This window comes from Dama dama, chromosome 21 (assembly GCF_033118175.1).
Source record: "Dama dama isolate Ldn47 chromosome 21, ASM3311817v1, whole genome shotgun sequence".
Classification (NCBI taxonomy): domain Eukaryota; kingdom Metazoa; phylum Chordata; class Mammalia; order Artiodactyla; family Cervidae; genus Dama; species Dama dama.
The window spans coordinates 30682265-30695901 of NC_083701.1; the positions used below are offsets into that span (position 1 = coordinate 30682265).

General features: G+C 45.3%; 2 protein-coding genes across 2 annotated transcripts in view; both read left to right on the forward strand.

Moving 5' to 3' along the window:
• The first annotated feature begins 110 nt into the window (after nucleotides 1–110).
• RRS1 (ribosome biogenesis regulator 1 homolog) lies at nucleotides 111–1783 on the forward strand. The gene has a single exon (XM_061123407.1). The coding sequence runs from the start codon at nucleotides 245–247 to the stop codon at nucleotides 1340–1342; it is 1098 nt and encodes a 365-aa protein (XP_060979390.1). The 5' UTR covers nucleotides 111–244; the 3' UTR covers nucleotides 1343–1783.
• A 1681-nt stretch (nucleotides 1784–3464) lies between these two features.
• ADHFE1 (alcohol dehydrogenase iron containing 1) overlaps nucleotides 3465–13637 on the forward strand; it is a 32490-nt gene continuing 22317 nt past the window's right edge. Inside the window, exons 1-7 of the mRNA XM_061123408.1 lie at nucleotides 3465–3526; nucleotides 6311–6348; nucleotides 8319–8365; nucleotides 10126–10179; nucleotides 10456–10610; nucleotides 10922–11118; nucleotides 13168–13245. Of these exons, the coding sequence (XP_060979391.1) occupies nucleotides 3471–3526; nucleotides 6311–6348; nucleotides 8319–8365; nucleotides 10126–10179; nucleotides 10456–10610; nucleotides 10922–11118; nucleotides 13168–13245 (625 nt within the window). The 5' untranslated portion in view covers nucleotides 3465–3470. The remainder of the gene's footprint in view (nucleotides 3527–6310; nucleotides 6349–8318; nucleotides 8366–10125; nucleotides 10180–10455; nucleotides 10611–10921; nucleotides 11119–13167; nucleotides 13246–13637) is intronic.

Sequence of the window (13637 nt, forward strand, 5' to 3'; positions counted from 1 at the left end):
CTACCTCCGGCTCCACCCCAAGGGCCGCCTCTAATCTCATCTGTTCTCCAACACCGCCCTCTGCCGGCCATTCCTCGGGTAGCCCACTCCATGAGCCCCTTCCGGGTGCCCCGGAAACGGAACTTTCTCTTCCGGGTCGAGCGTCCGGGGGAGGCCGCACGTGTCTGTGGTGCCGCGGTTTTAACTCCTGTGGAGTAGAAGTGACTGGAACCGTCTCCCAGAGGCAGCGAGCGGATTCGGAGCCATGGAGGGCCAGAGCGTGGAGGAGCTGCTGGCAAAGGCGGAGCGGGACGAGGCAGAGAAGCTGCAGCGCATCACGGTGCACAAGGAATTGGAGCTGGAGTTCGACCTGGGTAATTTGCTGGCCTCTGACCGGAACCCCCCGACCGGGCTGCGGCACGCGGGACCCACACAGGAGGCCGAGCTGAAGGCCCTGGCGCGGGACAACACGCAGCTGCTCATCAACCAGCTGTGGCAGCTGCCGACCGAGCGCGTGGAGGAGGCGCTGGTGGCACGGCTGCCGGAACCCAGCACTCGTCTGCCGCGCGAGAAGCCGGTGCCCCGGCCGCGGCCGCTTACTCGCTGGCAGCAGTTTGCGCGCCTCAAGGGTATCCGTCCCAAGAAGAAGACCAATTTGGTGTGGGACGAGGTGAGCGGCCAGTGGCGCCGCCGCTGGGGCTACCAGCGCGCCCGCGACGACACCAAGGAGTGGCTGATCGAGGTGCCGGGCAATGCCGACCCCATGGAGGACCAGTTCGCCAAGCGGATTCAGGCTAAGAAGGAACGGGTGGCCAAGAACGAGCTGAACCGGCTGCGTAACCTGGCCCGCGCGCACAAAATGCAGCTGCCCAGCGCGGCCGGCATGCACCCTACCGGACACCAGAGTAAGGAGGAGCTGGGCCGTGCCATGCAGGTGGCCAAGGTCTCCACTGCCTCTGTGGGGCGCTTCCAGGAGCGCCTGCCCAAGGAGAAGGCGCCCAGGGGCTCCGGCAAGAAGAGGAAGTTTCAGCCTCTTTTCGGGGACTTTGCGGCCGAGAGAAAGAGCCAGTTGGAGATGCTGCGAGTGATGAACAGCAAAAAGCCTCAATTGGACATTACGAGGGCCACCAATAAGCAGATGAGAGAGGAGGACCAGGAGGAGGCGGCCAAGCGGAGGAAAATGAGTTCGAAGGGCAAGAGAAAGGGGGGCCGACAGGGTCCTGGGGGTAAGGGGAAAGGGGGCACACCCGGCCACGGAGGGAAGAGGAGAGGGGGTGTGGGAGGCAAGATGAATTCCGGGCCTCCCGGCCTGAGTGGCAAGAGAAAAGGGGGGCAACACCAAGGAGGAAAGAGGAAGAAGTAAATTTCATCCTTGGACCTTCTCCTAAAACAAGAACTGTACTTAATGCTAAGTTCTAGATACAGTACCCAGATGTACAAGATTTGGCCACTGCCTTCATTGAGCTTGAAGTTAAAGGGCCAGGTCTGTCCTCCTCTGAAGATGATATGTAAATGTTGGACTGGACAAATTAATGTATTTCCCACAACCAAAACTCGGGCTGGAGATTAAAGGTTGTATTTAAGGATATCTGATTTAGGGAAAGAATCTGTGAAAACTAGGAATTTTAAACAGACTTTTTTTTCTTTTTAAACCTTGTATGGGGTTTAAGGGAGAGACTTAATAGCTGGTTTCTGCATTATTTTGATGACAAGTTTGTGTATTTATCAAAGCAGGTGGGAACAAAAAGGTTATATTTTCAAGACTGTTGTAAAGGTTTTATATTAAAAATGTGTCTGTGTCTAATGTTGCTTCTAACTTTTTGGCTATTGGTACAGATCTTAAGCCAATAACCTGGATACCTGGTACAGATTATTTTCATTTACTTTCTAGAAAACGTAGCAGCTCAATTATGATTTCAGCAAGGCCACTTTATTAGAAAAACTCATCCTGCTTTTGGTGTCAGATATAATACTGAAAATATGTCTCTTTCACGAACAAAATTTGATGTTTTTCAACACTGAAAACATTAATTTGCTGTAAATGATAAATTTGGGCTTCACTAAATAATGGTAATAATCCTCAATCATAATTTTTTTTTTAATGTTTATTTATTTGGCTGTGCTGTGTCTTAGTTGCAGGATGTGGGATCTAGTTCCCAGACTAGGGATCGAACCCAGGCCCCCTGTATTGGGAGTGTGGAATCCTGATCACTGGACCACCAGGGAAGTCCTAATCCTAATTTTATACTTAAATCTTTATCAGTATTTATATCGCAGATTTTTTTTTTTAAAGCTTCAGGTGGGATCTGTTTGGGGAAAAGAGAAAGAAACCTACAAAATCCTTACTTGCAATATTACTACTATCTTTTGACTGATTTGTCAAATTGACCTGAGCTGATCTAATTAGGAGGTGAAACATTGACAGTTATCCTGAGTGTCCTTCCCTAACAGATTTCAGTAACTCATCCTTGTAAAACTAAATACCTCCTGAAAAGGATTCACAGTATACAGATCTAGAATGGGGGGCTTTTCTGCTATTATAGCTCTGGTGAGCCACCCTACTCTTGCTTTTTGGTCTGACACCTGATAGGAAATTGAGAGTTTGTCTCATCTTTCCATTGTTGTCCAATTTTTATAAGTTACTTCTAGAAATTGCTATGAAGATGAGATTAATTCCGATTTCATAATAGGTTACTAAAAACACAGATTTTCAACTTACTGTCTCATACCTTCTGACAAAGTTGAACTGTGCCATCATTGATCATCGTTTCCACTGGGGCCTGGAGGACTTGGTGCTATAAGCTCTCCCTTCTCATGTAACCATGGCAAGTTTTAACCATTGATTACAAAAAGAAAACATAATGGTATCCTGAACAGCTTCTTCCAAAGCCAAACCGTTAATAGAGCATTTAACACCTTTTAAATTCTTCTCAACTGTCTGGGATTTTTTTGTTCTTTGTTTTGTTTGGGAATTTTTCTGGCTTTTGTTTTGTGACTTGATCTAGCAGTTGCACACAAAACTAGTCTTGTTAAAAAAAAAACAAACGGATTTTTTGCAAGGTTCTTATTTACCGTTAAAACAAATTTAAATGCAGTTGTGATAGTTTATTCTGAAGATACACTTAAGGAGGCAAAATAGCAATTTAAAGGATTTGGGGCTTGGGAGGTGGAGGGGTTGTCCTTGTTTCTCCGTCCCCCATGTCCTTGCCTTGTGAAATAGAGGGTTTTATCTAGAGACAGGAGAGCAGGCCAAAACCCTCCGGAGCAGTTACCTGTATGGCAGTTTCAAAGGTGGACGATGAGCCTTTGCAGCTGGAGCAACCGCCGTAGCTTCAACTAGTGGGAAAAGGTTCCGCCGCCAAGCGCTGTGGCTGGGGCGGGGGACCGCGCGGAGCCGGTGAGCTGCGCGGCGGGGTGGGCGGAGGAGAAGCGGAGGCCGGGATTGGCCGGCGGCGGAGGGGGCGTCGCCGGGAGGAAGACTCGGCTCAGCCATGGCCGCCGCTCGCGCCCGGGTAGTGCACTTGCTGAGGCTTCTGCAACGCGCAGCGTGAGTGCGGGCCGGCCGGCCGGGCGGGCAGGCAGGGGACCCGAGGGTGCGGCCGAGCCCACGCAGCCCCCGGGGAGCGACCCACCCGGGCCCGCGTGTTTTTCCTCCGATCACTTTCCGGGACGCGGTACCGCAGGGCGCGGCGGCCTGGACTCCGCTGCCAGTGTGCTAAGTAGCCAAGCAGCCAAACGCAGCCGCTTGTACTTCGCCTGATCTACCGTTAAGGGAACTAAGGTCGAGAGGAGAGCTCCAGGTCGCAGTCGAGGCAGACAGCGGACAGCTTGGCACAGTGACCAAGACAAATGCCTGTATCCAATCAGCACATGTATACTGGGTGTATGGTAATGCACCAGAAACTATTCTAGGTGCTGGGGATACAAGGACGAAAGGCTTTGGATCAGTTTAAAGATAGCAGAGAATTGCATGAGGGGATAGCAGTGAAGTTAGGCGTTGGTTCAGTGGTAGCATTCTTGCCTGCCACGTGGGAGGTCTGGGTTCTGATTCCTGGCCAATGTCCTTATTTTGGGGCTTCCCAGGTGGCACAGTGGTAAAGAAACCTCTGCCAATGCTGACACAAGAGAGGCGGATTTGATCCCTGGGTGGGGAAGATCCCCTGGAGAAGGAAATGGCAACCTGCTGCAGTATTTTGGCTTGGAAAATCCCAGGGACCAGTCCATGGAGTCACGGTGACATGACTTAGCCACTGAGCACGTGCACAGGGGTGAAACGGGCCTGTGCAGGACGCAGAGGACAGGGGTGCAGGAGAGAGGGAGGGATGTGAAGACCGAGGTGAACCGCAAAGGGACTCAGCCACATATATACACGTTTACATTCTCCCCCAAGCTCCCCTTCCGTCCAGGTTGCCACATAGCATTGAGCAGAGTTTTATGTACTTGCTATACATCAGGTCCTTGTTGGTTATCCTTCTTAAATACAGCAGCGTGTACATGTTAATCCCAAACTGGGTTGCGGTGGGGGGAGGGGGAGGGGTGACTGGGGATGAGGGGGTTGATGATGCAGGAGAGCAAAGGAAGAACTGTTGCTAGTGATGTTTTGAGAAGCTGAGCAGAGCTGAGATTTAGTGTGCAGGGGAGAGGTTGGCCTTTGCTAAGATGTGGCCAGTTTATCAGTGATACCAGGAAGGAAATCAGGATAATTGTGCCAATCCCAGAAGGTGTGTAGGTGGGAGCCTGGCTGTAACTTTACAGAGTTCAGGAGGCCAAGGAAATGGAGTCAGTAGGATGTGGGTGAGTAAGAGAGAAACCAGAGGATGAGCAAGCCAGAGGGGAGAGGAGGGTGAGAGTTTTAAGCATGAAACTCTTAACTATGATGACAAGGATCAAATAAGGGGAAGGCTGGGACATAGGGGACAGGTGGAGGTCCAAAGAAGGCAAGAGGGGGTGGGATTCAGACCACAACTGAGGAGTAGAAATGATGAATTGAGGTAGCCTGAGAGCTTGGACGCAGAGAGTCGGACACGACTGAGGACTGAACTGACTGACTGACTTACTGAGAGCTTGGAAGTTATATAACAAAAAGAGAAGCAGAGTGTCCTCCCACAGTATCGAGTTTTCCTTCCCTTTGAGTCCCTCTTCTTGTCCTGGAGGGGCATAAAGCAGAGAAGGACCTAGAAGGTAATGCCAAGTGAAGGACAACGCTGGGACCGTGCCTTATTCGGTTTTCCCCGCGGGAGCCTGCAGATGGCTCAGGCCCTCTGGGATGCTCCAGGAGAAACTCTTACACGTGGCGCTCTCCACCGCGCCCACCAGATGGCAACCTCGACTCACGCTGGCGACTCACACCCGCCCACGCCCGAGTTCACTTAATTCAGTTTTTGAGATCTTGACGATCATTGAGTTTCACGCTTTTCCTTCCTTCCCCTTCCCCTTTCCCTTCTCCCCTCTCCCCTCTCAGGTGTTTTCAGTCCAAGTTTGCAGGCGGGGGTCGGGGGTGGGGTTGGGGGCTGGGGGGTCTGCACGCGCTTACCTGCGGGACCCACCAGGACAGGGTCCCCTGGGCAATAGAAACACAAACCCTTTTGCGAGGCTCATTCGGATGGCGGTCAACAGAACAGGAAGCCAGAGAAGGGACTGACCAAGGACTAGGAGGCGACCAGGATGTGGAAGCTAAGGGAGGGAAGCTCTAGCAAGAGGAGGACGTGGGATATCTGTGGAGGAGCAGAATGAGGTGAAGGATTGGGGAGAAGAAGGTGACAGGTGTGATCTCAGTTTAGGGGACACGGAGGGCGGGGCTGGGGAGGCAACTTGAAATCCCTGAGCCAGAAGGGCTGGAGGCCCCACGTGGTGACCAGAGGGGGCCTGCAGGCCACAAAGGGCTGCCAGAGGAAGCAGCCCAGAGCCTGTTTGAAGAGGAACCAAACACCCTGAAGATAATAGGAATATACAAGGAAAGTTCTGGAGGAGAGAGTTGGGGTCTGAGGTGCGAGTAGTTAACACTGGGTCAACTTGGCCAAAGCTCCTAACCTAGTAAGAGGTGAGACCTCATCTTAAACTTTATTGTAGCCCAGGAGCACTCATCTCTGTTCCCCATGGGCATTAACTGCTGCTTGAATAATTAGTGGAAGAATGATCCTACAACGCTGGAAAGACTCCGAGTTGGCTTTATATCAATGGTGATTTCTGGCTTTTTCTATTGTGCAGTGTTTGTCAATAGCCGCTACTTTGAGAGCATCTTAAAACTAGAATGCAATGTGTGTTACTTTAAAACTTCCTAGCTTCAGATTTTCTGGTTTCACTTTATTTTTTTCTTTTTCTGATTCCCTAGATGCCAGTGCCCAAGTCATTCTCATACTTATTCCCAAGGTAATAACACATTTTGTGTTTAGCCACAATTTCAGTTTCCACATTTGGCAATGCATTTGGACAAAGTCAAAGCATGTGAGAGGAAGATTGATGCAGATGCTTTGCACTTGAAACTGGTAACATGTAGTTCTAATTATCTGGAGAAGGATCGGCAACCCACTTCAGTATTCTTGCCTGAAGAATCCCACAGACAGAGGAGCCTGGTGGGCAACAGTCCATGGGGTCACAAAAGAGCTGGACATGATTGAGCAACTAAACAACAACAGTTCTAACTATGTCAGCTGAATGTATGCTACTCATTATGTGTTTGGCTCAAATATACATTTAATGCTATTTATAGTGCCTTTCTTTTTGAAATAGAATTATTTGCCAAAGCTAAAAATGGTAACGCAAATAGGATTTTAGGATGGTCTGAATTCATCAAACAGAATTAATCAAGATGAAATCTTTGAAAGGTTCTCATACATTCCAAAAAAGAGTCTCAAGAACAGTATGGTTCCCAGAAGGAAAAAAGTTTGTATTGATGTTTAAAATAACACTCTATTTCTTAATAATTAAAAATGACAAACGTTTTCTGTTCCTACAGACATCTTAATCCTTACCAAATCCATTGTCCACAGTGAGCAGCAGGAGCTCACTGTAAGTTCAGCATGTCCCGAGAATGTCACATCTGATCATCTAAATCATCTAAAACTGATTTCACCTCTTAGGAGAAAATGTCACATCTTAACAGTGGTAAGGGATGAAAAGGAGGGGTCTGCACGTATATACAGGAGCCTACGCAGAAACTCACCAAGAAGCTGGTTGGAAGTAGAACAGAGTAACTAACCAAGGACTATTTCTTGCCATGAGAGTGACTCATTCTTTAGGACCAGCCAAGGGACCACCCCAGTCTTTAACAGCCATCCACCACGCAGAAGCATGCCATGCCTTTTCAGTCCTCATGGACACATACAGGATTTTGTCTTCAGCTGCTTTTCTGCAATTGTTAACTTAGTTTCAACAACAAATCACTAATGTTTTCTATTTGGGGGCAATAAAATTAGTAATTTAAAGAAAGATAATTTCAGTGTTTTCTAAGATCCAATTTATGTCTTTTCCTAAATTTTAGTTACCAGAGTAATAGACAATTTCTTTAAAGCCTGTCAGTATCAAAAGAAATTTGAAATATGATTAAGGATACCCTTGCCCTCTACCAAAGGTAGATTGTTATCCAGTTGTGGTCTCTTTTCTTTGTCTTGTAAAAAAAAAATGGTAGTGAAAATTGTTATGTAGACTTTTTTTCAATCTTATGACTGGTCAAGACTGATAACAACAAGTAGATGAAAACAAAGATGAAATCCACTAAGTAGAGACTTCTTGTTGTCCCAATAAGACAAAAAAAAAATTTTTTTCACCACAACTAAACCTGGCACCTTGCAAAGAAATACCCATTTATAAAAATTTTTATTAAATTTCCCAGAGAAAACTCAATAGTTCATAGGCATAAGCTTGAAAAATATCTTAGTGTGATAAGTACTCTGCATAGAGAGAAGTTTTATTTAAATAGTCACAGTTATTAAAGAAGTGTAAGCAGGACTCTAATGAATGAATTTACTAATAGTTGTTCTCTAATAATAATCAAACTCCATTGAGTCCAGAGGATTTTTTCTAGCAGATTTTTACTCATTATGTTTTCAAAAGTATATTTTAATTTCAATGGAGAAAAGATTTTAAATAACTTTATTTTCACAGTCTGCATCAAGTTAGCATTACATTCTCTTAAAATGCAGAGTTTAATTTGAATTGAATAGACAACAATGAAACTGAGAAATGTATTTTAAGTAAGGCTTCAAAGGAAATATTTACATTCACTGCTGAAATCCCAACTTACTATCAAATAACAATAACTTACTATCCCAACTTACTATCAAATAACATCTTTGCTCTGTTTCTGAGGCCTACTCTGATGCTAACTTTTCTACTTCTAGCTCCTGGACTTTCACCTTCTGGGAAAACAACAGATTATGCCTTCGAGGTAGATTTAATTATTCATTCTTTTTTTTTTAATATTTATTTCTGTATGTATAATATTTGGCTGCCAGATCTTCGTTGCATGTGCAGGATCTTTATTGCAGCAAGTGGGATCTATTTTTTAGTTGTAGCATGCAAACTCTTAGTTTTGACATATGGGATCTAGTTTCCTGACCAGGGATTGAACCCCGGCCCACTGCATTGGGAGAGCAGAGTCTTAGACACTGGACCACCAGGGAAGTTCCCATTCATTCATTCTTTTATGAATGACCTGAAAATGTACAACCAGAGTATCTCCCTAATGCATTACTACCTCATTTGAAGTCTGTTATTAATTGATGTTCCCTAACCTTACTGTTTGATCAGCACCTATTTAGGAAAGTTATTTTGTCAGGATAATGGAATATAAATCTTCTGGTAACATGACTAATGTGTAGAATGCTGTCTTCCATATAGCCATTAAAACAGGACAGATTCCCAGTTCTACAAACTCCATCTTATATGTTGTATGATAAATCTTCTTTAGTTTTATAATTATAACAACCCCAAAAGAGGTTCAAGTAATCTTTGAAGCAGGAATAAAGGAACAATTAATTCTGATGAATTTTTTATCACACTGATTACATAATTATATGTTAAATCTCTGTTTCCTCCTAGTTCAGAGATCATAAATTAAAATGTGACCAGAGGCCTGACAGTTAATCATTCCAGGCACAGACTGGGAGGATGGGGCTGAGTTGGCTGAGAGCACTGGCCCGTCTAAAGGGTCCAGTCTGCCCTTAGCCCCACTGGAATGCAGCCGGTACTGCCTGATTGAGGTCTTCCCAGGTGGTGCTAGTGGTAAAGAACCCACTTGACGGTGCAGGCGACATAAAAGATGTAGGTTCGATCCCTGGGTCGGGAAGATCCCCTGGAGGCAGGCATGTCAACCCACTCCAGTATTCTCGCCTAGAGAATCCCATGGTCAGAGGAGCCTGGTGCAGTACAGTCTATGGGGTTGCAAAGAGCCGAACATGACTGAAGCGCCTTAGCGTGCATACACACTGCCTGATTATTCAAGAGAGATAGGAATCCAGATGGTCACATTGTTTTGTTTTGGTTTTTTCCTTTAATTGGATAATAAGAGTTACTATCCAAACCAAAAAGAAATAAAAGAAATCTAAACATAACATGAATCAAACAAAACATGACTTCACGCCAAAAGTAACCCATCCTCCATCAGTATAAAAGCTCTTCTCTCGGCTGTAAACTATGAAGCCATGTTTGTCTTCACGGTTGTACTACCAGAGCCTAGCACATGCCTGGAACATAGCAGACACTCAGCAGTGTTGGTTGGATGAAAGGATGGATGGATGGATGGATGGAGGGATGGATACATGCATGCAATGGGGGTTGGATAGATGAATGGTTGGATGAGTGAATGAAGGCATGAAAACTACACAAAGACAACAACATTAACACTGGAAACTAAAATACTGAAGAACTCATTTAGGTGTGGAGGCAAGAAGAGGCAGGCATGTCAAGCTGAGGAAACAAATGAAGATTATGAAGTGTTTGGGAAAAAATACATAATTCTAGTGTGACTGGAAGGAATGTTTGCTTAAAGAAGTGTGATGTGTGTAAGGCCAGTTGGGGTGACTTAGAAGGCCATGCTGGGGCGTATATACTTTATTATCTAGACAATGAAGAACGGTTTCAGGGTGTTAGAAATGAAATAACCAACTCTCCAAACACCTGTCACCTAAATCTTTTATTTTTCCTCAGATGGCTGTTTCAACTATTAGATACGGAGCAGGAGTTACAAAGGAAGTGGGCATGGCAAGTATTTAAGATTTCTACAGTCTTCTACTATAAATGTTATATATATATATATATATATATATATATATATATATATATTACAGCAAGCACATATTAACAACTGTTGATACTTTGTTTTAATCTCATCTGATCTCAGAAGCTAAGCAGGGTCAGGCCTGGTTAGTCCTTGGATGGGAGTCCTTTATTTTGGACTCAATGTTAATTTTGTCAGAAGTGTCTATTACATTTTTTGTGCAATCAAACTTAACTTATAAGTTATTTTTGTTATTGTAGGACCTACAAAACATGGGTGCTAAAAATGTTTGTTTGATGACAGACAAGAACCTCTCCCAACTCCCTCCTGTACAGACAGCGATGGATTCCCTAGTGAAGAATGGCATAAACTTTAAGGTTTATGATCATGTGAGAGTGGAACCAACTGATACAAGGTATTCTTTTATTGTTGTTAAATTTACTTTAAGCAGAAGCCAGTACATATCAGTGCTGATTGAAACTTGCCCCAGACCTGACTGTATAGCCCTCCAGGCTTCTCTGTCCATGGAATTCTCCAGGCAAGAATACTGGAGTGGTTTGCTATTTCCTTCTCCAGGGGATCTTCCCAACCCAGGGATCGAATCCGTGCCTCCTGCATTGCAGGTGCATTCTCTCCTGTCTGAGCCATCAGAGAAGCCTATTTAATGGCATGGCAATTTATTTCTGGAAGTCCTGACATAATGGCATTCATTTTCCCTTCTCCAAGCTTCATGGAAGCCATTGAATTTGCCAAAAAGGGAGCTTTTGATGCCTTCCTGGCCGTGGGTGGCGGTTCCACCATAGACACCTGTAAAGCCGCTAATCTGTATTCGTCCAGCCCTGACTCTGACTTCCTAGACTACGTCAATGCCCCCATTGGGAAGGGAAAGCCTGTGACTGTGCCGCTGAAACCTCTGATCGCAGGTAAACACTGTCTGTTTTATTTTGCAATTGACAAAAGGCCTTAGGAAAGACGTTGGTCATGGTGTTTAGTTGCTAAATTGTGTCCGACTCTTTTGCGACCCCATGTACCATACTCTGCCAGACACCTCTGTCCATGGGATTCTCCCAGGCAAGAATACTGGAGTGGGTTGTCATTTCCTTCTCCAGGGGATCTTCCCAATCCAGGGATCGAACTCGTGTCTCCTGCATTGGCAGGCAGATTTCTTTACCATTGAGCCACCTGGGAAACCCTGTTAGGAAAGAGACAAGTCAGTGATTTTGGGGTATATGTTTCCAAAGTTTTCTGATTTCTTCATTTTAATAACAATACCTTGTTTGGAGATCAAAATAGATTCAAAATTCATTCATGTTTAAAATTCTGGTCTTCATTACCGCACAGACAGAGGCAGTTTAGGTCAGTGGTAGGGGTCTGCAGGGCTCAGTTATGAAGTCACTATGTGGAGGAGAAGGAAGGTCGGTGTTTGTAGATGCTCAGACCCTTCTCTGGGCAGGTCTGTCTTCTGAGCCCTTCTGTTTTGTCCCACTTTGGCAGCCACTGGGGAGTTGAAGGGGAATGTTTGCTGTCATTCTTCTGGTGTTGACTCAACACTTTCTTCCACACGATGGCTCCGCAGCTGACCTGGGGCTTTGTCTCTGCCCCAGGACATGTGGCCAGCATAGCATTGTCACGTTGGCCGACATCTGCTCAGTGGCTACACAGGACACAGACATGCAAACCCAAATCAGGCTCGCTCGTCTGGTCCACGCAGTCCTGGGGATCTTTTGGTCTTTTCTTTCCTCCATTTTATGGCTGTCGGCACATCACTGTTTAAAGCCTTACAGCTCAAATGCCCTAGCTGGAAAATATCAGCTTAATGTCTTGTCCTCTATCTTCCCCACTCCTCCCCCACCCCCACTGTGACCAAGCCTTGTGCTGGGACAGGAGTGAGTTGACGGCAGATGAACGGCTTTGACGTGAATGAGGGATCAGTGGGGCGCAGCATAATTCATGTCTGGAGATTGGAACCCTGTGGTGAAACTGTGTCAGCATCACACAGAGGGGTGATTAGTAAAGTTTAGAAACTTGACTGGACTACAAAACCACGGAGCCCAGCAAAGGCAGGGTGTCACTGTGCTTGCTGCCAAGGGGGAATAAAGATGTCTTTTAGAGATGGCAAATATAAGCTTTCTTCCCAGAGATGGCAAGAGGCCTGCTTTTGAATTCCAAGCTGCAGCTGGTTAAACTCTGGCCCTGGGGGAGCCCGGGGCTCCCAGAGTGCCTCCCTGTTAATACACAAACAGATATCACATAACACGTTAAACACACATGTGCATAATACAAATGTGGATGTGGTACATACATGCTGGGCATATATACATGTTAGCACCATACGGACATCAGACATACATGCTGACACAGATACAAGCATCATGCATATGTATCAAGTACACATGCATTAGGTTTACATGCATGTTAATGTAGGTGTATACCTCATATATACTGAGTATTAATGCATGAGTAATTAATGCCAGCACACACACACGTTAAAACACAGATGCCAGAAAGTTAATGCCAGCACAGGGATCAGACCTGTTCCTCACATGTTAATGCAGACACAGTCATACACATCAAGCATGTGTGTGCTAAGTTGCTTCAGTGGTGTCTGACTCTGTGACCCTATGGACCATAGCCCACTAGGCTTCTCTGTCCATGGGAATCTCCAGGCAAGAATACTTGGGTTGCCAAGGGTTGGGAGTGGGTTGCCGTGTCTTCCTCCAGGGGATCTTCCCAACCCAGGGATCAAACCCATGTCTCCTGCATTGGCAGGTGGATTCTTTACCTCTAGCGCCACCTGGGAAGCCATCCACATTAAGCATGCATACATGTTAACACAGATACACACATCGAGCGAACAAGAGCAACAAAGCTTTCCTCTCTAACTTTGCTCCTTATCTCCTGAGGCTGAGTTAAGTATCACCACTGACCTTTATTTAGGTGCTCTATTAAAATTAACTTTTTTGTTGTTCAAGTTCCAACTACCTCAGGCACTGGGAGCGAAACTACCGGAGTTGCCATTTTTGACTATGAACACTTGAAAGTAAAAACTGGTAAGAACGTCCTCTATAAATGTTTTTTAGTTCTCTTAGCTTCCAACTCCACTCCATTTTCTTTAATCCTAATATTTAAAATTCCAAGAGTTACAGAATTAAGGAAAGATTACACACATAGACACATGTTCTTTCTTTTCCCGGATACATATAAGAGTACGAAGCAGTCTAATAATCTCATTTTTGAGAATTACCAACAAAAGCAGATTGAAATGCCATGAACCAGGGCCATTTTTCTGCCCAAGTTAGTCACTGTATATCAATGACAAATGGTTATTCCCTTCCCTAGCTTTTTTACATTCTAACTCATTTTCTTTGAGATGTGATTTTTTAATAATAAAACGTATAATTTTAAGAATCTGGTTTGATGAGTTTTGACAAATATATACACA